Here is a 16020-nt window from a genome sequence, read left to right as displayed (position 1 = left end):
GGTTGCTTCAGTGTGAGTCTGTGCCTCACCGGCACTGACCGGGAGTCAGCCTGATCCCCCGCGCAGGGGTACGACAGCCCCTCTGCAGCCCGTCCTGCTGGGCTGGGAGGTCTGCACCACCTTGTTCCTTCCCCTGGTCAGTGTGTCGGCCCCAGGTGGTCCGAGGGCTTTCCCCTGAGTCTAGGGACAATTCCAGCTTCAGTTCAGGGAGGCTGCTGGTGGGATTCAGCAACTTTTCACTCACGTAAACTATTAAATAACGTATTTGTGGCGCGTGCTGGGAATTGTCCCTTACTCAGCAGTATAGAAAATAATGCCGTCTCATCTTGACTGTTCGTGTTCATAAGAGAGAAAGATCTCAGTGACCAACCTGCAGGGAATCTGCAGGCTCCCACACACAGGGAAGGGCAGCAGAAGCTACACCTTGCCCAGGTGGAAGGAATAACTGAACATGAGCAGTGGGGCGGTCAAGGAGCCCTCAGGAGTCAGGCAGGATGACCTGGGAGCGGCCTGGGCAAGGAGTGAGGGAAAAGGGAAATTTGGGCTATTTGTGAATATTCATTTTAACTATGAAGTGGATAATAAAGGGATTTTTTTCCTTTTTTTTTTTTAAGGTAGAGTAGAATTCTATAAATGCAGTGCTTCTCCGTGTCAGACCAGGGCTGGACTCTGGACAGATTGCAGTGGGTAACCTGGTCCTGCTTCCAGGAGGTGCTGGTCTAGGAGCAGGAGGTAAGACAAACCTGCACACCTGGCAGGGAGGGAGGTCAGCATGGTTACGGGGCGGGTGCCCCTGAGTGGACCTGCCCAGGGCGGCGGTGGGGGGGTGATGGGTCCACAGGGAGTCAGGAGAGGAGGAGGCAGCGGGAGAAGAGGGGGCAGCGGGAGAGGATGCGGAGTAGCAGGTGAGCATCGGGGGCCATGGTGCAGGGGGTGTGCATTGGGGTGGCCTGCGTGCACAGGTCCGGCCCTGAAGACCACAGAGCACCGGGCAGACTCTGGGTGTCAGCGGTGAGTTGGCAGAACTACCAGGCACCCCTTCCCCTGGGAGGCAGCGGATGGGGCGGGAAGTGGTGCGTGCTGGAGGTGCACCGAGGAGATGGACCGGGGACTGGGGGCACACGGGGCATGTGGGTTTCACTCGTGCACAGATGGGTGTCTGTGAGGGGAATCCAGATTAACACTTGGGGATTCAAGTGGGGACATGGGCCTTCAGATTTGGACTCATCTGGCTTCTGTGCGGGGGTCAGGGTACCCGAAAGGCAGGGACTGGGGCTGCATCCTGGGATGGGAGTTTCTGCGTCAATCTGGGCGCCACGTGGACTGAGTTGGGGAGGAGGGATGTTTCAGAGGACAGGGACCCCTACTTGGTACCACCGACCTCCCCAGGCTTCTCCCAGGCCTGGGTCACCCTCAAGGGGGAAATGACCACCTCCCAGACCCTAGCATGTGATGAAGGCCGCTTCCCTGGAGGGTCCATTGTGTCCTGGACGTCAGATTCCCTAGTGTTGAAATTGTCTCCGTCTGTTTTAGGGTAATTTTATGGAGACTGATAAAGTAAAGCTTTAACCTGAGTTAACCTAATTTATAAAAAGCCCAGGTGTATGTAATCCTTTGGGTTAAAAAGAGTACTGAAAATGACCTCTCAGAGCAGTATGCACAGTAAAACAGAATTAGACAGCTAGTGTTGCTACATTGATAGTTTTACGTTCTCTTTCGAAAGAAAACCAGTGCTGGTGCCCTAGGAATGTGAGAAGACATAGCAGTGTTACGTTACGTGGAGGAAAAAGCGCCTCAGCTTCCTTCTCTGGCTGAGGTCAGCTTGTCTCTCCAGCAGTGGGGCCTGTGGTTAGCAGTTCACTCTGGAGCAGAGGGCTGCATTTATTTCGGGTGTTGTGGTTGCTCAGAGGTTTAGAGATGGTGTAAGTGTCAGTGAGACCAATGCTGTAGAGAATGTTTTCTGACAGTGTTTTGTCCTAATGCTCGGTTGACAAATTGATTGCTGTTTCCAGTCATTTTGGCCCAGAGAGTCTTTGTTCTGAATCTGTGGTTTAAGCGCATGTCAAAAGAGAGAAATCTTGGATGGTTTGAAATTGGGGTGTAAACTCAGGATTGTTTAAAGGACTTTAAAGCACTCAGGATTGTTTTATTGCCGGGAACTGTTTTCACCCTGATTGTTTGAACTGTGTGTGGGAGAAGGAAAGCTGGTAGAGAGGTCGCGGTGGTTGAGGTGAGGACCTGAGGGAAACTGCAGGAAAAGATCCTCCTTTTTAGCCTAATTGGACGGCTGGGGGGTGCAGGGCCATAACTGTCACTTTATGAAGCGGGACGGCTTCTGAGAAAGGGCTGTGGCATCTCTGAGTGTGGACCACGCGTCACACGCAGACACTTGGGTGCACTACTTTCCCACCTTCCCTAACAGGCTAGGGGCACAGGAGCCGTTTCTGACACATGGTGCCATGGACATCTTTGCGATCTGAGGCTGAGAGGGTGGCGCCACCTGCTCCCAGGAGTTGGCCTGGAAGCGGGCGGGGCATGGCACTTACCCGGCCGCACATGCCCTGGTAGGCCTCGGCGATCACCTGCCTCTGCGCGCCGCTGCGCTGCGTCAGAATGTCCAGCAGCAGGTCCTTGTCACAGTCTGGAAAACAGCGTAATAGGAAAGTTGTAGGGGTGCTGCTCCGTAGCCAGGAAAGCCCGTCCTCTGTGGATCAGAACCAGCACGGGGGCGGTCCCGGTGATGCTGTAAAGCAGGGAGCGGTTCCAACTAAAAGGTGAATTGCAGGGCAGCCCCTGCTGGACTAAGCTTCCTCCCACCTCTCCTTGTGTCTACAGACTTCCCCTTTAAAAAGATCCAATAGAAACACAGGTGGGAAAGAATGTACCAACTAAGGCTTCCCTGGGCTTCAAGCTGATTTGTGTCTCAGTGGCCGTAGCATCCTTCTCACTTCACAGCAAGAGGGATGCAACTCAGCGGACTTTCAGACAAAAATCCCTGCTGTGGGTCACCCTCCAGGAGGAGGAAGAGTAGGGAGGGGGGCTGTGAAAGGATGGGGGTGTGCCCCTCCTGAGGGTGGGGGTGCCTCTCAGAACAGAGGCTCCCGCTGAGTGCACAAGTGATCCAGGTGAACCTAGCTGTAACTGTGGTCGTGGCCGACTGACCAGGAAGTCCTCAGCGCTTCCTGTGGCCCGGCCACCATGCAGACAGGCTTTCCTGGTGACAGGCTCTTGGGTTTTGTTTGTTTTTTGTTTTTCTTTTTTTTTTTTTTTTCAGGGAGCATTTACTTTGGAAACCTTGCAGTGTGAATTCTCTTTACTCCTTTGAGATGTAAACCTTCTCTCAACCACCTGCCAGTTTTACAGCCCAGAAATGCCTTTCTTGAGGACTTGGGGTCAATTACTTGGAAATATAATCACCGATAAAGATAGACCCCCTGTCTCAGGGCTCTGTGCAGGGCCAGACCCTCCCTCCCCTAAGTACCTGTTAGCAAGCACGGACGTCCACGTCACCTTGACCGGCGACACCCCCAGTGTCCTCCAGAACTTTCCCCCTTGCTCACCCACTGCTCACACTGTTCCTTTTTCTGAGTTGAGCTCAGTCTCTCAAAGTCTTTAAGTCATTCCCTGCCTGTTTAATTCTGTGCGGCGCAGTTTTTCTTTGACAAAAGGAGCTGTTTTGTGTAGATGAGGAGACAGAGTTGAAGGGCTAGGATGGTAAGCAGACTATCTTTTTTGGAAACTGAAGGCATCCTGGACACGTGTGTTAGGGTCACAGGAAAGCTAAGACTCAGGTGCTGAAATGCCCAGCGAGAGAGAGAGCAGGGGACTTGGAACTACACAGATGACCGTGCCTGTGAGAACCAGCAGGCAGGTGTTTACGCAGCCGAGGGAAACCGTCTGGAAGCTGCAGAACGGAGGGAGGGAGGGAGGCGTAGAGTCAGCTTCGAAGGCTGAGGTTTACAGTTTGTGAGAAGCAAGGCAGCCGCTGTGGAGAGCACAGACGGCACCGCGCCCTGGGCTCCAGGTCAGCCCTGGACCCAGAGGACCTGAGTGGTTCTAGATGGGTCTGTTACCTGCAGGAGGGGCTGCCCCAAATGAACGTCTTTTTAGTAATAAATAGAAGGTTTTTAGTTATATCCACTGTCGTTTCTGCCATCATCACACTTACGTAATTAATAGGGTCTTCTGGTGTTTGTTGTTGTTCTGTTGAGATTATCCACAACCTGCCTTTCTGAATCACAATTCAGTTTTCAAAGTTCATAGCAATTCTTGCTCACTTATCCTTCTAGAGATATTTCAGAATAATTTCATGTGGAGCTCAAAAATTTTAATTAAAATAACCATAAACTTAGGGATCAGTTTAGACAGATTGTCTTTCTGTCCCTAACGTGACGTATCTGTTGAGTTATTTAGGTGTTTTTCTTTTCTAAAAGAGTCAAGATTTGTAGAGCTTTTTGCAAAGGACAAGAAACTTTATTTTGTTAAAATTCTTCATATTTGCACTTTTATTGATATTTCTAGTTATTTTTATTTTGTTTCTTAACACATAATTGCTTCATAAAATAAATGATACTGAATTTTATGTTGATCTTGTATCCAGAAAAATTATTGCACTCTCTTGACTTTTAATAATTTTTTACTTGACTACCTTGGATTTTAAGGTATATAATCATGTCCCCGCAAATACAATAATTTTTATTTCTTCTTTAGGATAATGGAATCTTTTTCTCTTTCTTGTCCTGTTGCATTAGGACAATGAGGTTTCTAGATAATTCTTATTTTATGATTTAACAGGAAAGCCTGGTGCAGTGAAACATGGCACTTTTGTAGGTGTTTATGATGTGCAGCTGTTTCTTATTACTCACAGTGGGCGTCTGCAAAGTCACCGTAAATGTGGGTTAGTAAATGCTGAACTATGGCTTCTAGGGGAAATAAAGGAAAACTCAGCAACTGGAAACAAAAGGGAACTTCCCCCCACTTTTATCAAGAACATCTACACGCACCCCACGGCTAAAATCATACTTGCGCGAAAGGTCAGGAACAAGGTGAGGGAATCTAGTCTAAATAGCACTGCGAGTTTCAGAAAGATTGGTTTTGACTTGTATGCAGTTTGGCCCTGATTTAGGCGTGTAGGTTAAAAACAGTTTCCATTATCCAGAATCTCACAGGGATGATCTGGAAATTATATACGTCACCTGAGGCAAAATGAGCACAGCTGTCCCCTGAGTGTAAGCAGTGGGAGCTGGAAAGGGGGCCGTACCCTCAGAGGGGTCGTCGGAGAGGCAATGCTTTCCCGTCTCATTGGTGAATTGTACAACTTAAGAGGAGTTTTGTCAAAACCTCTCATTTTTATTTGCTTCAGAGTGAGTATATTTCTGCTTTCTGATTTCTGTAAGTAAGTCACAGTAGCCAAGTCAGAAATCAACAAGTGGGGCGATGTCCCACTCAAGAGCTTTGGCACAGCAGGAGTGAAGAAGCAGGCTGCAGACGGGAGAAATCTGATACGGAGTTGATATCAGGAACTCAAACAACTCAATAGCATGAAACAGTCTGATTGAAAAATGGGCAAAGGGCCTGAATAGACATTTTTCCCAAGCATAAATACAAATAGCCAAGAAGTACGTGATAAGATGTTCAGCATCACTAATCATGAGGGAAATGCAACTCAGAACCACAGGGAGGTGCCACCTCACACGTGTCAGAATGGCCATTACCCAGAAGATAAGAGAGAACCAGTGCTGGTGAGGATGTGCAGAAGAGGGAACCCATGTGCCCTGCTGGTGGGAATGTAAATTGGTGCACCCTCTATGGAACACATTATGGAGGTTCCTCAAAAAACTTAAAATAGAGCCCCCATAGGATTCAGCAGTTCCAGTTTTGAGTGTTCATCCAAAGAAATGAAGTCGCTATCTTGAAGCACCATCTCCACCCTCATGTTCCTTACAGCACCGTTCACAATAGCTGAGACCGGGAGACCACTTAGGTGTCCATCCACAAAGCAGTGAATAAAGGAAATGTGCTAGACACACAAGGGAATGTCATTCAGCCATAAAAGGAGGAAAGCTTGCTGTTTGTGACAACATGGTTGAATCTGGAAGGTATTATGCTAAGTGAAATAAGGCAGAGAAATACAGATGTTGTGTGATCTCACTTATACGTGGAATCCCAAAAAGCTGAATTCACAGAAATAGCGAGGGGCTGGAAGGGTGGAGGAAATGGGGACCTGACAGTCAAAGGGTCCAAGCTTCCAGGTATGAGAGGAATACGTCCTGGGGTATGAGGGGCAGCGCAGGTTCTGCAGTAAACAGCACTTGAAGGTTGCTGAGAGTCCATGGTGAAGCGTCTCACCATAATAACAGAAGTGTTCATTGTGTGCGAAGAAGGACCTGTGAACTAACCTTACTGTGTTCATCATTCAGCAGAACATGTGTGTATCAAATCATCACATTGTGCACCATAAACTCACACAATGTTATTTTTCAATTATGTCTCCACAAAGCTGGGGAAAACCCACAATGGCCAAGGGAAACATTAGCAATTCTCTCCTTTAATTGTACTCTGCTGGGGGTGGGCAGGCTTTTAAGGCATTTCGAGCTGTATTTTGCCCTGGCATGCAGGAATTGACATTCTGCCGTCAACACCAGAAAACCTCCTGAAATTCTTCAGCTCAGACCCTGACAAGCAGAAAATTCCCAGGGTCAAAATGAGTCAATATTATGACGCCAAAATTTCAATGACAAGAAAATTGAAACTAAAGTGAAGAAAAAATTTTTTTCAGTGAATAGATTTCTCTCATCTATAGTTTTAAAGCAAAAATTACTCTCTTAAAGAAAAAAATTAATCTAACTTTTCAGTTATGTTGTCTCTGTATTTCTAGTGATGACTGATGTTTTAAAAGGCGTGGAATCATTGTGGACTCCTAAGTCGACTTCAGATCATGTTCAAAGTCATTTATTGTTTTCTCTCTGGGGTTCTGCTGGTGGACACACACACACACAAGCAGAGCAGAGCTGTCGTAAGGGCAACCTTGTCTTCAAAGTGAGGAGCTTTGCTTTCTTAACTAAAGTCTTCACATATTTTATGCAAACGTTTCCTTTCTGTTTTCAGTGTTTATCTTCGTACTCACCAGAAGTTTTCTTAAAACAGATTGTACTATGAAAAATAAATGGATCTTTAACACTCCGCATCACACCTTAAGGATGAAATCGTTTTTAGAAGAACACAGCAGGTCCCCCTTCTCTCTGTATTCCTTCCTAAACTCTGATCTCATCCACTCATAATCACCTGCACCCAGGGGGAGTCCACCGACCAGGTGGTAAGAGGCACGAAGGATGAGCCCAGTGGCAGTGGGGTCAAGGCCGGGAGAGTCTGGAAGCAGAGTGCCGGGCTTGCGCTGTGAGCTTGGAGGGCAAAGGAGGGTTCTAGCAGGAAGGCTCACTTGAATGGATTCTTGAAGGAGGAAAACTTGGATGCCAAGTAGGTGGAATTAGAAAACAGCCTTCCAGGCGGGGGACCCCGGGCCAGTTTGCAGGGATGTGGAGAAGCAGATTCCCTGGGGGAGCGGCAGGAACTTTGATTTGGCTGCACGAGGAAGTAGCAAAGGAAACAGGCTAGAAAACAACCAGAGCCAAAAGGCTGTTTATCCCAGATCAAGTGTTTTGGATTGGGATTTCATTCAGTAGTGATGAGATGTTTAAGAATTTAAGGCAAAAGCGTGTTGGGATCGGATTTGCAATTGCGATAGGGAAATCTCAGTCACCACTGTCGTCCTTTTCTGTTATTTTTCTCATTCTGCTTCTTTGCCCAGCTTTTCATGTTAAGCTGTGTTGGCCTCTGTTAGACATCAGCTCTTTACTCCCACGTTACAGTCTTAGAACAGGCAGAGTGGGATGGTGACAGTGAGAGGCACTGGAAACCTCCCGGCTTACCAAATCCCTGGAGCGCTCCCTCCAGCACCTGGGCGTCCATCACAGGATTGAAATTGGGGGCGGGGAAGATGGTCCCCTGCATCCTGGTAGGGGGAGTCAGAGAGAGGGGCTGCAGTAATTCACACCAGAGTTCAACAATTTTTTCCAGATAAATAAAAACAAAAGTATATTCTATGTTTTTAAATGACTCTAAGATACACACACAATTCCGTTAAACAGATGTGTTAATTGCATGTTCATTGCAGAGAACAGACTTGGTTGAATTCCTTTTAGTCCATTGGCCTCTCCTATGTTGGCATCTCTTATGCATCTAGGAAACTGAGAAACTAGGACTAACAATGGAAAAGTGTAAAAGTCAAATAAATACCCATCTTCTTAATAAACAGTGAGCATTTTCTCAGGAATTAGACCATTTATAGGGACTGAAAAGAAGTGTGCTGTGGGGATTCCTGCTGCTGACATGAATTAGAAGATGCACTTCCCATCATGGCTTTTTTTTTTTTTAAACGTATCAGGGGCCCGAAAATCATATTAGATAAAATTGAAATATTTGAATTTGGGTTATGGGGTTTGTAGAAATCCGGGTGGTTTAGACAGGGTGAAGATTTTTTTGGCGGAAGCTTGAGGCTACATAGGAAAACAAAACCCTGACTGACACTCATTTGAATTCTCCTTCTTGCCAATAATAAAAAGGCAGAACATGTGAGTTAGGCTTTGAGTCCACACGGTCTCTCATTCCAGCAGAACCAACCAGCACTGGGCTCTGTAGGGTGGCACTTAGCCGGGAGCTGCCAGTCAAGGTTTATAAAGATGAGGAGCTCTCCAGTTTGTTGTTCAGTGCCCAGAAATACCGGGAAAATGCCTTCCCATAGCAGACGGGTCTCCCGGGCCTTGAGAACGCAGAAGTTCTCCAAGCTGTTCTGCAGCAGTAACATCTCGGCTGAAGAGGAAGTTTCCTGGAGCCCATTTGGTAACAGTGGAAAATTCCACTTGTCTCATTGATGCATTAATTAGTGAGAAAAAGACTGGACCATAATTTCTAGTCCAAGAAATAGGCATATGCCAAAACCAAAATTGTTATGAAAAGATTTTGGGGAGATTAAAACACTGTTCACTTGAGTTAAAACTAAGAATTGAACTCAGTTTGGATTCCACTTGATTGATGAGAAACACGAAGTTGTCTACATCTTACTATGCCAGTGCCTGCGTTTGCAAACGAATGTCCAGTTTGCTTCTGATACCTCCAGCTTGTTGGCAATGATCTAGGCCCCACGTTCCCTTGAGCCCACCCTCAGCTCTCGAAGCTACTGGTGGGGACACACGTGAGTTTTCTCTCTCATTCACGCACCAGCTCCCCTGGGTGAGGCTCTCAGAGGAAAACAGACTTTGGTTCTTCTTTTATTTTCTGAATTAAGTGCAGAGAGCAGATTCTAAAGCACATCCCCAGACTGAGTTCTCTTCACCTCAGTCATTTTCTTTTGACTCTAATCCTGGAGGAATTTAAAATTTAAACTTTAGAAAGAAGTGCTGTACCTTTAAATGTGAACTTATTTTTTTTCTTTTCTGCTATTTCTCGCTGCCTTTTACCAAATCCTTTTTGTCTGTGTAGTTTGTTCTCAGTTTTTTCATCGGGAAAATTAAAGGTTTTCTGAGGCATGGGGAAGAGATACTTTCTTTCCCCTGTTTCAGGAGTTGGAAGACTTGACTTGTTTGGACAAGTCTTGTGGGGACAGTACCATTTATTGCCTTGTGACCTTAATCTGGCTGAGTGCTCTCAGCCAAAGGGCTGCTTTGAAACAGAAAAGAAAATGTGTTTGAAAAAATTGGGACATAGTGTTAAGTATGTGTAATTATCTAGGCCATTTTCAGCACTGAGTGCACAAGTGTCCCCACAAAACAAAACATTTCATTACTGCCCAGACTAGGATCCCCCAGAATTTTCTACTGGAGTAAGTGCTATAAAATGCAACTGTCTTGTGAAAAAAAAAAAAAAAAGAAAAAGGAAGAAAAAAAAAAGCTCTGCAAGTTATATATAAGGAAAGCTAGAAATGCCTACAGTGATTTATCAGACACAATCTGTAGGTGGAATTTAAAAGTCCGCAGTTTTTTCATAATCCTCATACAGACTATGAGTGCAATGTATTTTTATGATATGCAAAAATATTTTCTTTTTTCTCGTTGACAGCTCTTAATCTCCTTTGCCATCTAAAATGATCTCTTTATTAACTGGCCTTAAAATCATACATTAAAAATGTTTTGGAAAGAAATTCAACACTAAAAGTAAAAAAAAAAAAAATTGGGAATTTTTAGTAATCCAAAAAACACAACTTTCTAGTAAATGTTTGTCATTCAAGCCGATTTATATAGCTAATTAAATCATTATATTCACTTTATGTCAATTATTATGCTTCAGTTAAGTTCATGTCAGCAACATTATTCCACATGAGGCACATACTTAGTGTTCCTTTTGTTTACTTTCTCGTTGGAGTGCTGCCTTTGTCTTTTAATGATCTTATTTTTCCAGTTTTCCTGGGATATAATTGACGTGTACCATTGTGTAAGTTTATGGTGCACAACGTGATAATGTGATACACATAGTATATATTGTGAAATGATCTCCACGGTAAGGTTAGTTCACACCCATCGACTCACACAGTTCCCTTTTTTGTTTTTGTGAGGACATCTGAGACCTACTCTGAGTGACTTTCATGTGTACAACACAGCATTGTTGGCTGCAGTCACCGTGCTGAACGTCACACCCCAGGACCATTCACCTCACAACTGGGAGTTTGTACCCTTCACTGACATCCCCGGATTCCACCCCAACCTCCCACCAGCCCCTGACAACCACCAGTCTGCCACCAGTTTTGACTGATCTGATAGCTAAGCTATCAAAACAGTTCAACTAATAGTTTTAACTTTGTCCCCTGAATTAAACAATTGTTTGAAAAAAATTGTTTGATTAATTGCTTTGGGCTATAAAACTTTCTTCAAGTGCTCATGATATCCTTGTAGATTTATATTAATCTATTTTAAGGTAATCTGACCTTTCCAGTTTAGTTTTTTTTCAAATATTTGTGCTCAGCCACATTCTAAGAGTTCCTTCCACCGGACACCAGTCTCTCTGATGACATCAGTCTATGCTAAGAACTTTCTCAAACTCCCTGGCACATACTGCATTTTAATTTATCACTAGTACCTTATGTTCTGGGGAATTTGACTCTGTCAGTATATTACTGTTTTGTAATATGCTGCTGAACCAAGTAGTTATTCTGTGGCCGCAGTTCGTATCCTTCTAATTATATTTTACATCCCTTGTCTGCAGAAGGAACATCAAAACCAGACGTGATTTTCTGTGTAGTGAGACTTCTTTTTACAATGTTCTCATTTACTGGTGATGTCACTTAAGTTAAATGATTTCTTTAAAAAATTCATTCATGAAATTTTTGGCTGAATGACCCTGCTTTACATATAATTAATATGATGAAACTTGTTTTTAAACGAATATAGGACATGTATGAATTAAGCAGATTCCCGAAATCACTACTTGGGTCATACTTATTGTTTGTATTAGGAAAACTGAAGAGAGACAGCGCAGACAAATGGGGTTTGCCTGGAGTGGAGGGTGTAGGGGTGGAGACGGGGTCCTGAGTTGTTGGCACAGCTTCCCACCCCGCGTGTAAGCAGGTGAGGGCCCCGCATGAAGCGACTCAGCTGAGGCACAGAGGTGGAGGTGAGGAGTGAGCTGGTGGCCAAGGGACATACCATGTTTCTAAGCAGGAGAGTGATACCGTCTGACCTGAGTGCCAGTCTCCACCATGTAAAGGAAGAAACAAAAAGGGTGTCACAGGCTGGAGGGGTGACTTCTCAGGAGCCCCTCGCAGATAAAGGCAGAACTGAACTGCGGCAAGTGGCGTGTTCTCAGTGAATACCGGTTGCTTTCAGTGGAATGTAATTAACTCACTGGTGTTTGAGGTCTGTTCTCAGTTAACCTAGTCCAGCCGTTCAGCCTTTTCAGAGAGCGAGAGGTGCTGTGTCAGGAGTCTCTCAGCAGGCACACCCTTTAAAGCAAGTCCTTTTTTACTGTACACGTTCCTAATTGTTTCATGTCTTAGCACAAACTGGAAATTTTGAAAAGTCATGTATATATGGTAAAATGATTCTTTTTACCTTGAAAATGGACAGATTCAGAAGCAGTATCACTTGTCTGAGGCAAAGTCAGTTCCAGTGCCGGTCGTTTCAACTTGAATTCTTACCACAAGGACTCAAAGTATAGTCTTTGTTTCTAGTCATTTGTGAATTTAGATTTTGACAGAAGAATAAAAAATACTCCCTTTTTGAACGACAGAATAAACTGTCTCATAAACTCACTGTGCAGAAGATCACAAGTATTTCGTAGATTTAAAATTGGTTCTAGAATTTGCCCCTTGAGTAAATAATGAATGGATTTCTTTAACTAATAGAAAAATTTCAAAGTTATTATCTGGAACTGAAAAGAGACAGAAAAATCACATACATGTTGCTCATGAAGTTAATAAAATTATCCTCAGTGTCTCATACCAGTAGGAACATCAGTAAAGGCCTCACATTTCACTTATTCGTGGCCAATCTGGGGCTGGGGTCCATATACCCCTGTTCCTCCAAATTCAACTCTAATGCAGCATTTTAGTCCTTTCCCCATCTTTTGGTGTTTGAGTCACACTCAGGGACAACCTGAGAGGCTCAAGACTGTAGACTTTGAAGTAACAGCCTCGCGAGCGGACAGTTTGGCGCCTGCAAGCATGTAGGTTTCAACGGGTAACTCAGTGTGATTGAGATGGTTCGATCTCTAGTGAATGTAGGATTTGGGGAGCCCTCAGAGGAAGCCCTGCTGAAGTCTTGGCCTCCCTCTCTGTGGGGCATGCTCTTACCTTGGGGCACCGGTTTGTGGTTCTCCTTTGGCTCAGGTCCTAGTGCCCTCGACCCTCCTGAAGGACTTCAGTCACCCCAGCCAACTCTATCCTGTCTGACAACAGCTGTTCTGAACAGGTTTCAGGGCCTTAAGCACAGCCAGCTCTAAGGGATGGTTGCCCGACGTGTTAACCCATCCTCCCCTGCCCTTCCATCTAGGCCTGCCCATCCTCTCCCCACAGCGCCTTCCGTGTGGTCCCCTTGTTCCGGCCTCTGCCGCTACTACCTCACACACGCCTTTCCCACCTCCCTGTTCTCACAGCCAGGGTGACCCTTCCAAAGGTGAGACATGGCACATGTCTTTCTATGCCTCAAACCCTCCATGCCCAGAGCAGTGCTTCTCAGTGTGTTTCCTTCTCTGGCTCCCGGGGTGGATGGTCTTCACATGGAAGAGACAGCCGTGGGACCGCCGAGGTTATGAACACACCCCGGTGGGCCAGCCTTGAGGACATCCCACTGCTGTCCACGCAGCAGAACACACTGAAACACACCTGCGTGGGAATCTCATATTCAGGGCAAAGCAGGGAGTAGAGAGACATTCAGGCCTTGGCTCGTCAGTCTTGACGGGGACATTTTCAGTGCACACTGCCACTCACTCCTGTGACTGAGAACGGAGGACCTGGGATTCAGTCCAGATATTTTCGCGGTGTGAACAGTGCTCTCCGTGACTGTCCTTCGATGTCTGTGTGGCTCGTGTCTTAACTTTCTCTCTCCTGAACCTCTCCACTCCCACACGACAGCACACAGCCCTGTCCTCCAGCCAAAAGGGACCTCTGAGGCCTTGTCCCATCTGTTCTGTCTCTTTGGAACCTCCTCCCTGTCCCCACCTCCACTCACACCGCCATCTCCTGACTCCACCTGGATTCTGGTGAACGTCTATTCAAGGTTGCACTGTGACCTTCAGCCCCAGGGCTGTCTCGTGCAGGCAGTCCTTCCCGATGCCTCTCCTGGAACTGTCCGCTCTCTCCCTGGTGCCTCTGATGTGTCCTGGGCCAGAGCTGTAGGACCTCCTGCTAGAGCACCAGCCGCACAGCAGAGAATACTCGGTCCTCATTCTGCCTGGTTTCTGAGAGTGATGAGTCTTAGCAACTAGACTTCCTTTGATTTGACGGGATTGAACCTTAATGTGAGTGGTTGTGCAGGTTTGGAGACCGACCTGTTCTCATGAATCAAGGAAGAATACTTGGGTCACTCTAAGTGAAGTCAGCCAGAAAGGGAAAGAAAAATACCATATCAGATCACTCATATGTGGAATCTTAAAAAAAAAAAAAAAAACATAAATACAAAACAGAAACAGACTCACAGACATAGAATACAAACTTGTGGTTGCCAAGGGGGCGGGGGATGGGAAGGGATTGACTGGGATTTTAAAATGCAGAATAGATAAACAAGATTATACTGTATAGCACAGGGAAATATATACAAGATCTTGTGGAAGCTCACAGCAAAAAAAAAAATGTGACAATGAATATATATATGTTCACATATAACTGAAAAAGTGTGCTCTACACCAGAATTTGACACAACATTGTAAAATGACTATTATTCAATTAAAAAAGGTAAAAAAAATTAAAAATTAAAAAGGAAGAATACTTGGATTCCAGGAGGCAGTCTGGGAAGAGAGACGACAAGTAACCAGAGTGGACAGTGAGGCAGAGCTGCTCTCACCCCCGACCCAGACTCTGGACCCGGCTCGAATTCCCCGTCTTGTGGAGACTTGACGGGTTTTGTCCAGTATCACTTTCTGCTTACTGTGCGTCTCTGTCAAACGTGGCCTTGCGTTTTTTCGCATTTGCCTTTTCCTCTAAATTTTAAATTCCTGGAGGGCAGGTACATTTTTTTCTTGCTCTTCAAAGCATTTAGGGCAGCACCTTAGATATACTGTGGGCTCTAAGAATGTTTATAAGATACTAAATATAAAAATATATGGACCACAGAGATCTCTCCATTTATCCGGCAGTTTAAGAAAGTCATTATTCAACAGGCAGGCTGTGCTCTGGCCATTATCTCCTGGGTAATCACCGCAGCAGTCTTGTGAGACTGCTGACGTTAAGCTGGTTTCACAGATGAGGAGGTGCTGAGGCTGAGGAAGTTGCTGAAAGCCATGCAGGTCATGTGTCATGAGGTCGACACTCAATCCAAATTTAACTTCATGGCTGGTGCCCTTTCCATTACAGCTGTAATTGATGTAAAATAAAATAGCATGCACTGCTGGGGCCTTGCTTTTATCCTTGCAAAAAAAAAAAACCAAACACAATTCTATTTGCAAAGGATCTTATGGGTAAACCCAAACTCTAAAAGCATTAAACTCTTACTCCTAAGCCAGTTCTAAGAGAACAAAGAAAGCGCTGTGTGTGTGTGAAGCAGGGACTGAGAAAATTTGAGAAAGACAGCCAAAAAGAGACTCCCATTGGCTGGATCACCAAAATGCATTTAAGAACAGTGTCTAACGTTTAATTTCAGGGTTTGGCAGAACCTCCCTGTGAGCCCCTCTGTTACCATGAACCCCCATATTGCGGGTCTTCCATGCCCTTACTGGGGACAGCAGTGGAGGGGGACAGGACCAGGCACAGCAGACACCCCAGCTCTACACTTGGCAGGGCCACTGGCACATCCAGCCCCAGCCTGACATCTGGTCTACCCAGACCATGTCCTTGAATGGGCTAGAGGCTGGCTGGCCAGTTTGTATGTGTGATCAGTCCCTCTGAGTGTCCACTACTGGGTCCCCATCCTCAATACATGGTGGGGGTGTTGGGAACACAGCGTGAAATCCCCAAGTTCCACCAGCTCAGTGCTGACCGTGGGGGACACCTGGGGCTGGACGGGCCGGGGCCAGGCACAGTGTTGGTGGGGATGGCTTTTTGTTGATGATACTTTGAAGGAAGGAGGGAATCAGGGTTGTTCCCAGGACAGGGTCACCAACCACTGAGAAGGGATAGCATATGGAGGCTGGCAGGATGTTTCCCAAACAAAGTGAAAGAAATGGAAACACAGCTAGAAGTGAGTGAGAGACCATGGGTTTTTATTCCCTGTGTTCCTCTAGCCTCAGACAAGAATCTTCAGGGAGAAATAGTCACTGGGATAAGAACTTTAATCTGCGTCTTTAAGGACACTGTGATTTCGGCTGACATCTGGGTTATGT

General features: G+C 45.8%; 1 protein-coding gene across 3 annotated transcripts in view; it reads right to left on the bottom strand.

Moving 5' to 3' along the window:
- ANXA10 (annexin A10) overlaps window positions 1-16020 on the bottom strand; it is a 55949-nt gene that overhangs the window by 23823 nt on the left and 16106 nt on the right. For 2 of the 3 annotated variants that reach the window (XM_032470902.1, XM_032470904.1), the window contains one exon: window positions 2547-2641. In XM_032470902.1, coding sequence (XP_032326793.1) covers window positions 2547-2641 — 95 coding nt within the window. Of the gene's footprint in view, window positions 1-2546; window positions 2642-7928; window positions 8011-16020 lie in introns of those variants that run through there. The other variant, XM_032470903.1, reaches the window with a different exon arrangement.

Source organism: Camelus ferus, chromosome 31 (assembly GCF_009834535.1).
Source record: "Camelus ferus isolate YT-003-E chromosome 31, BCGSAC_Cfer_1.0, whole genome shotgun sequence".
In the NCBI taxonomy this organism is placed as follows: domain Eukaryota; kingdom Metazoa; phylum Chordata; class Mammalia; order Artiodactyla; family Camelidae; genus Camelus; species Camelus ferus.
This window is presented reverse-complemented; position numbering and strand designations above follow the sequence as displayed.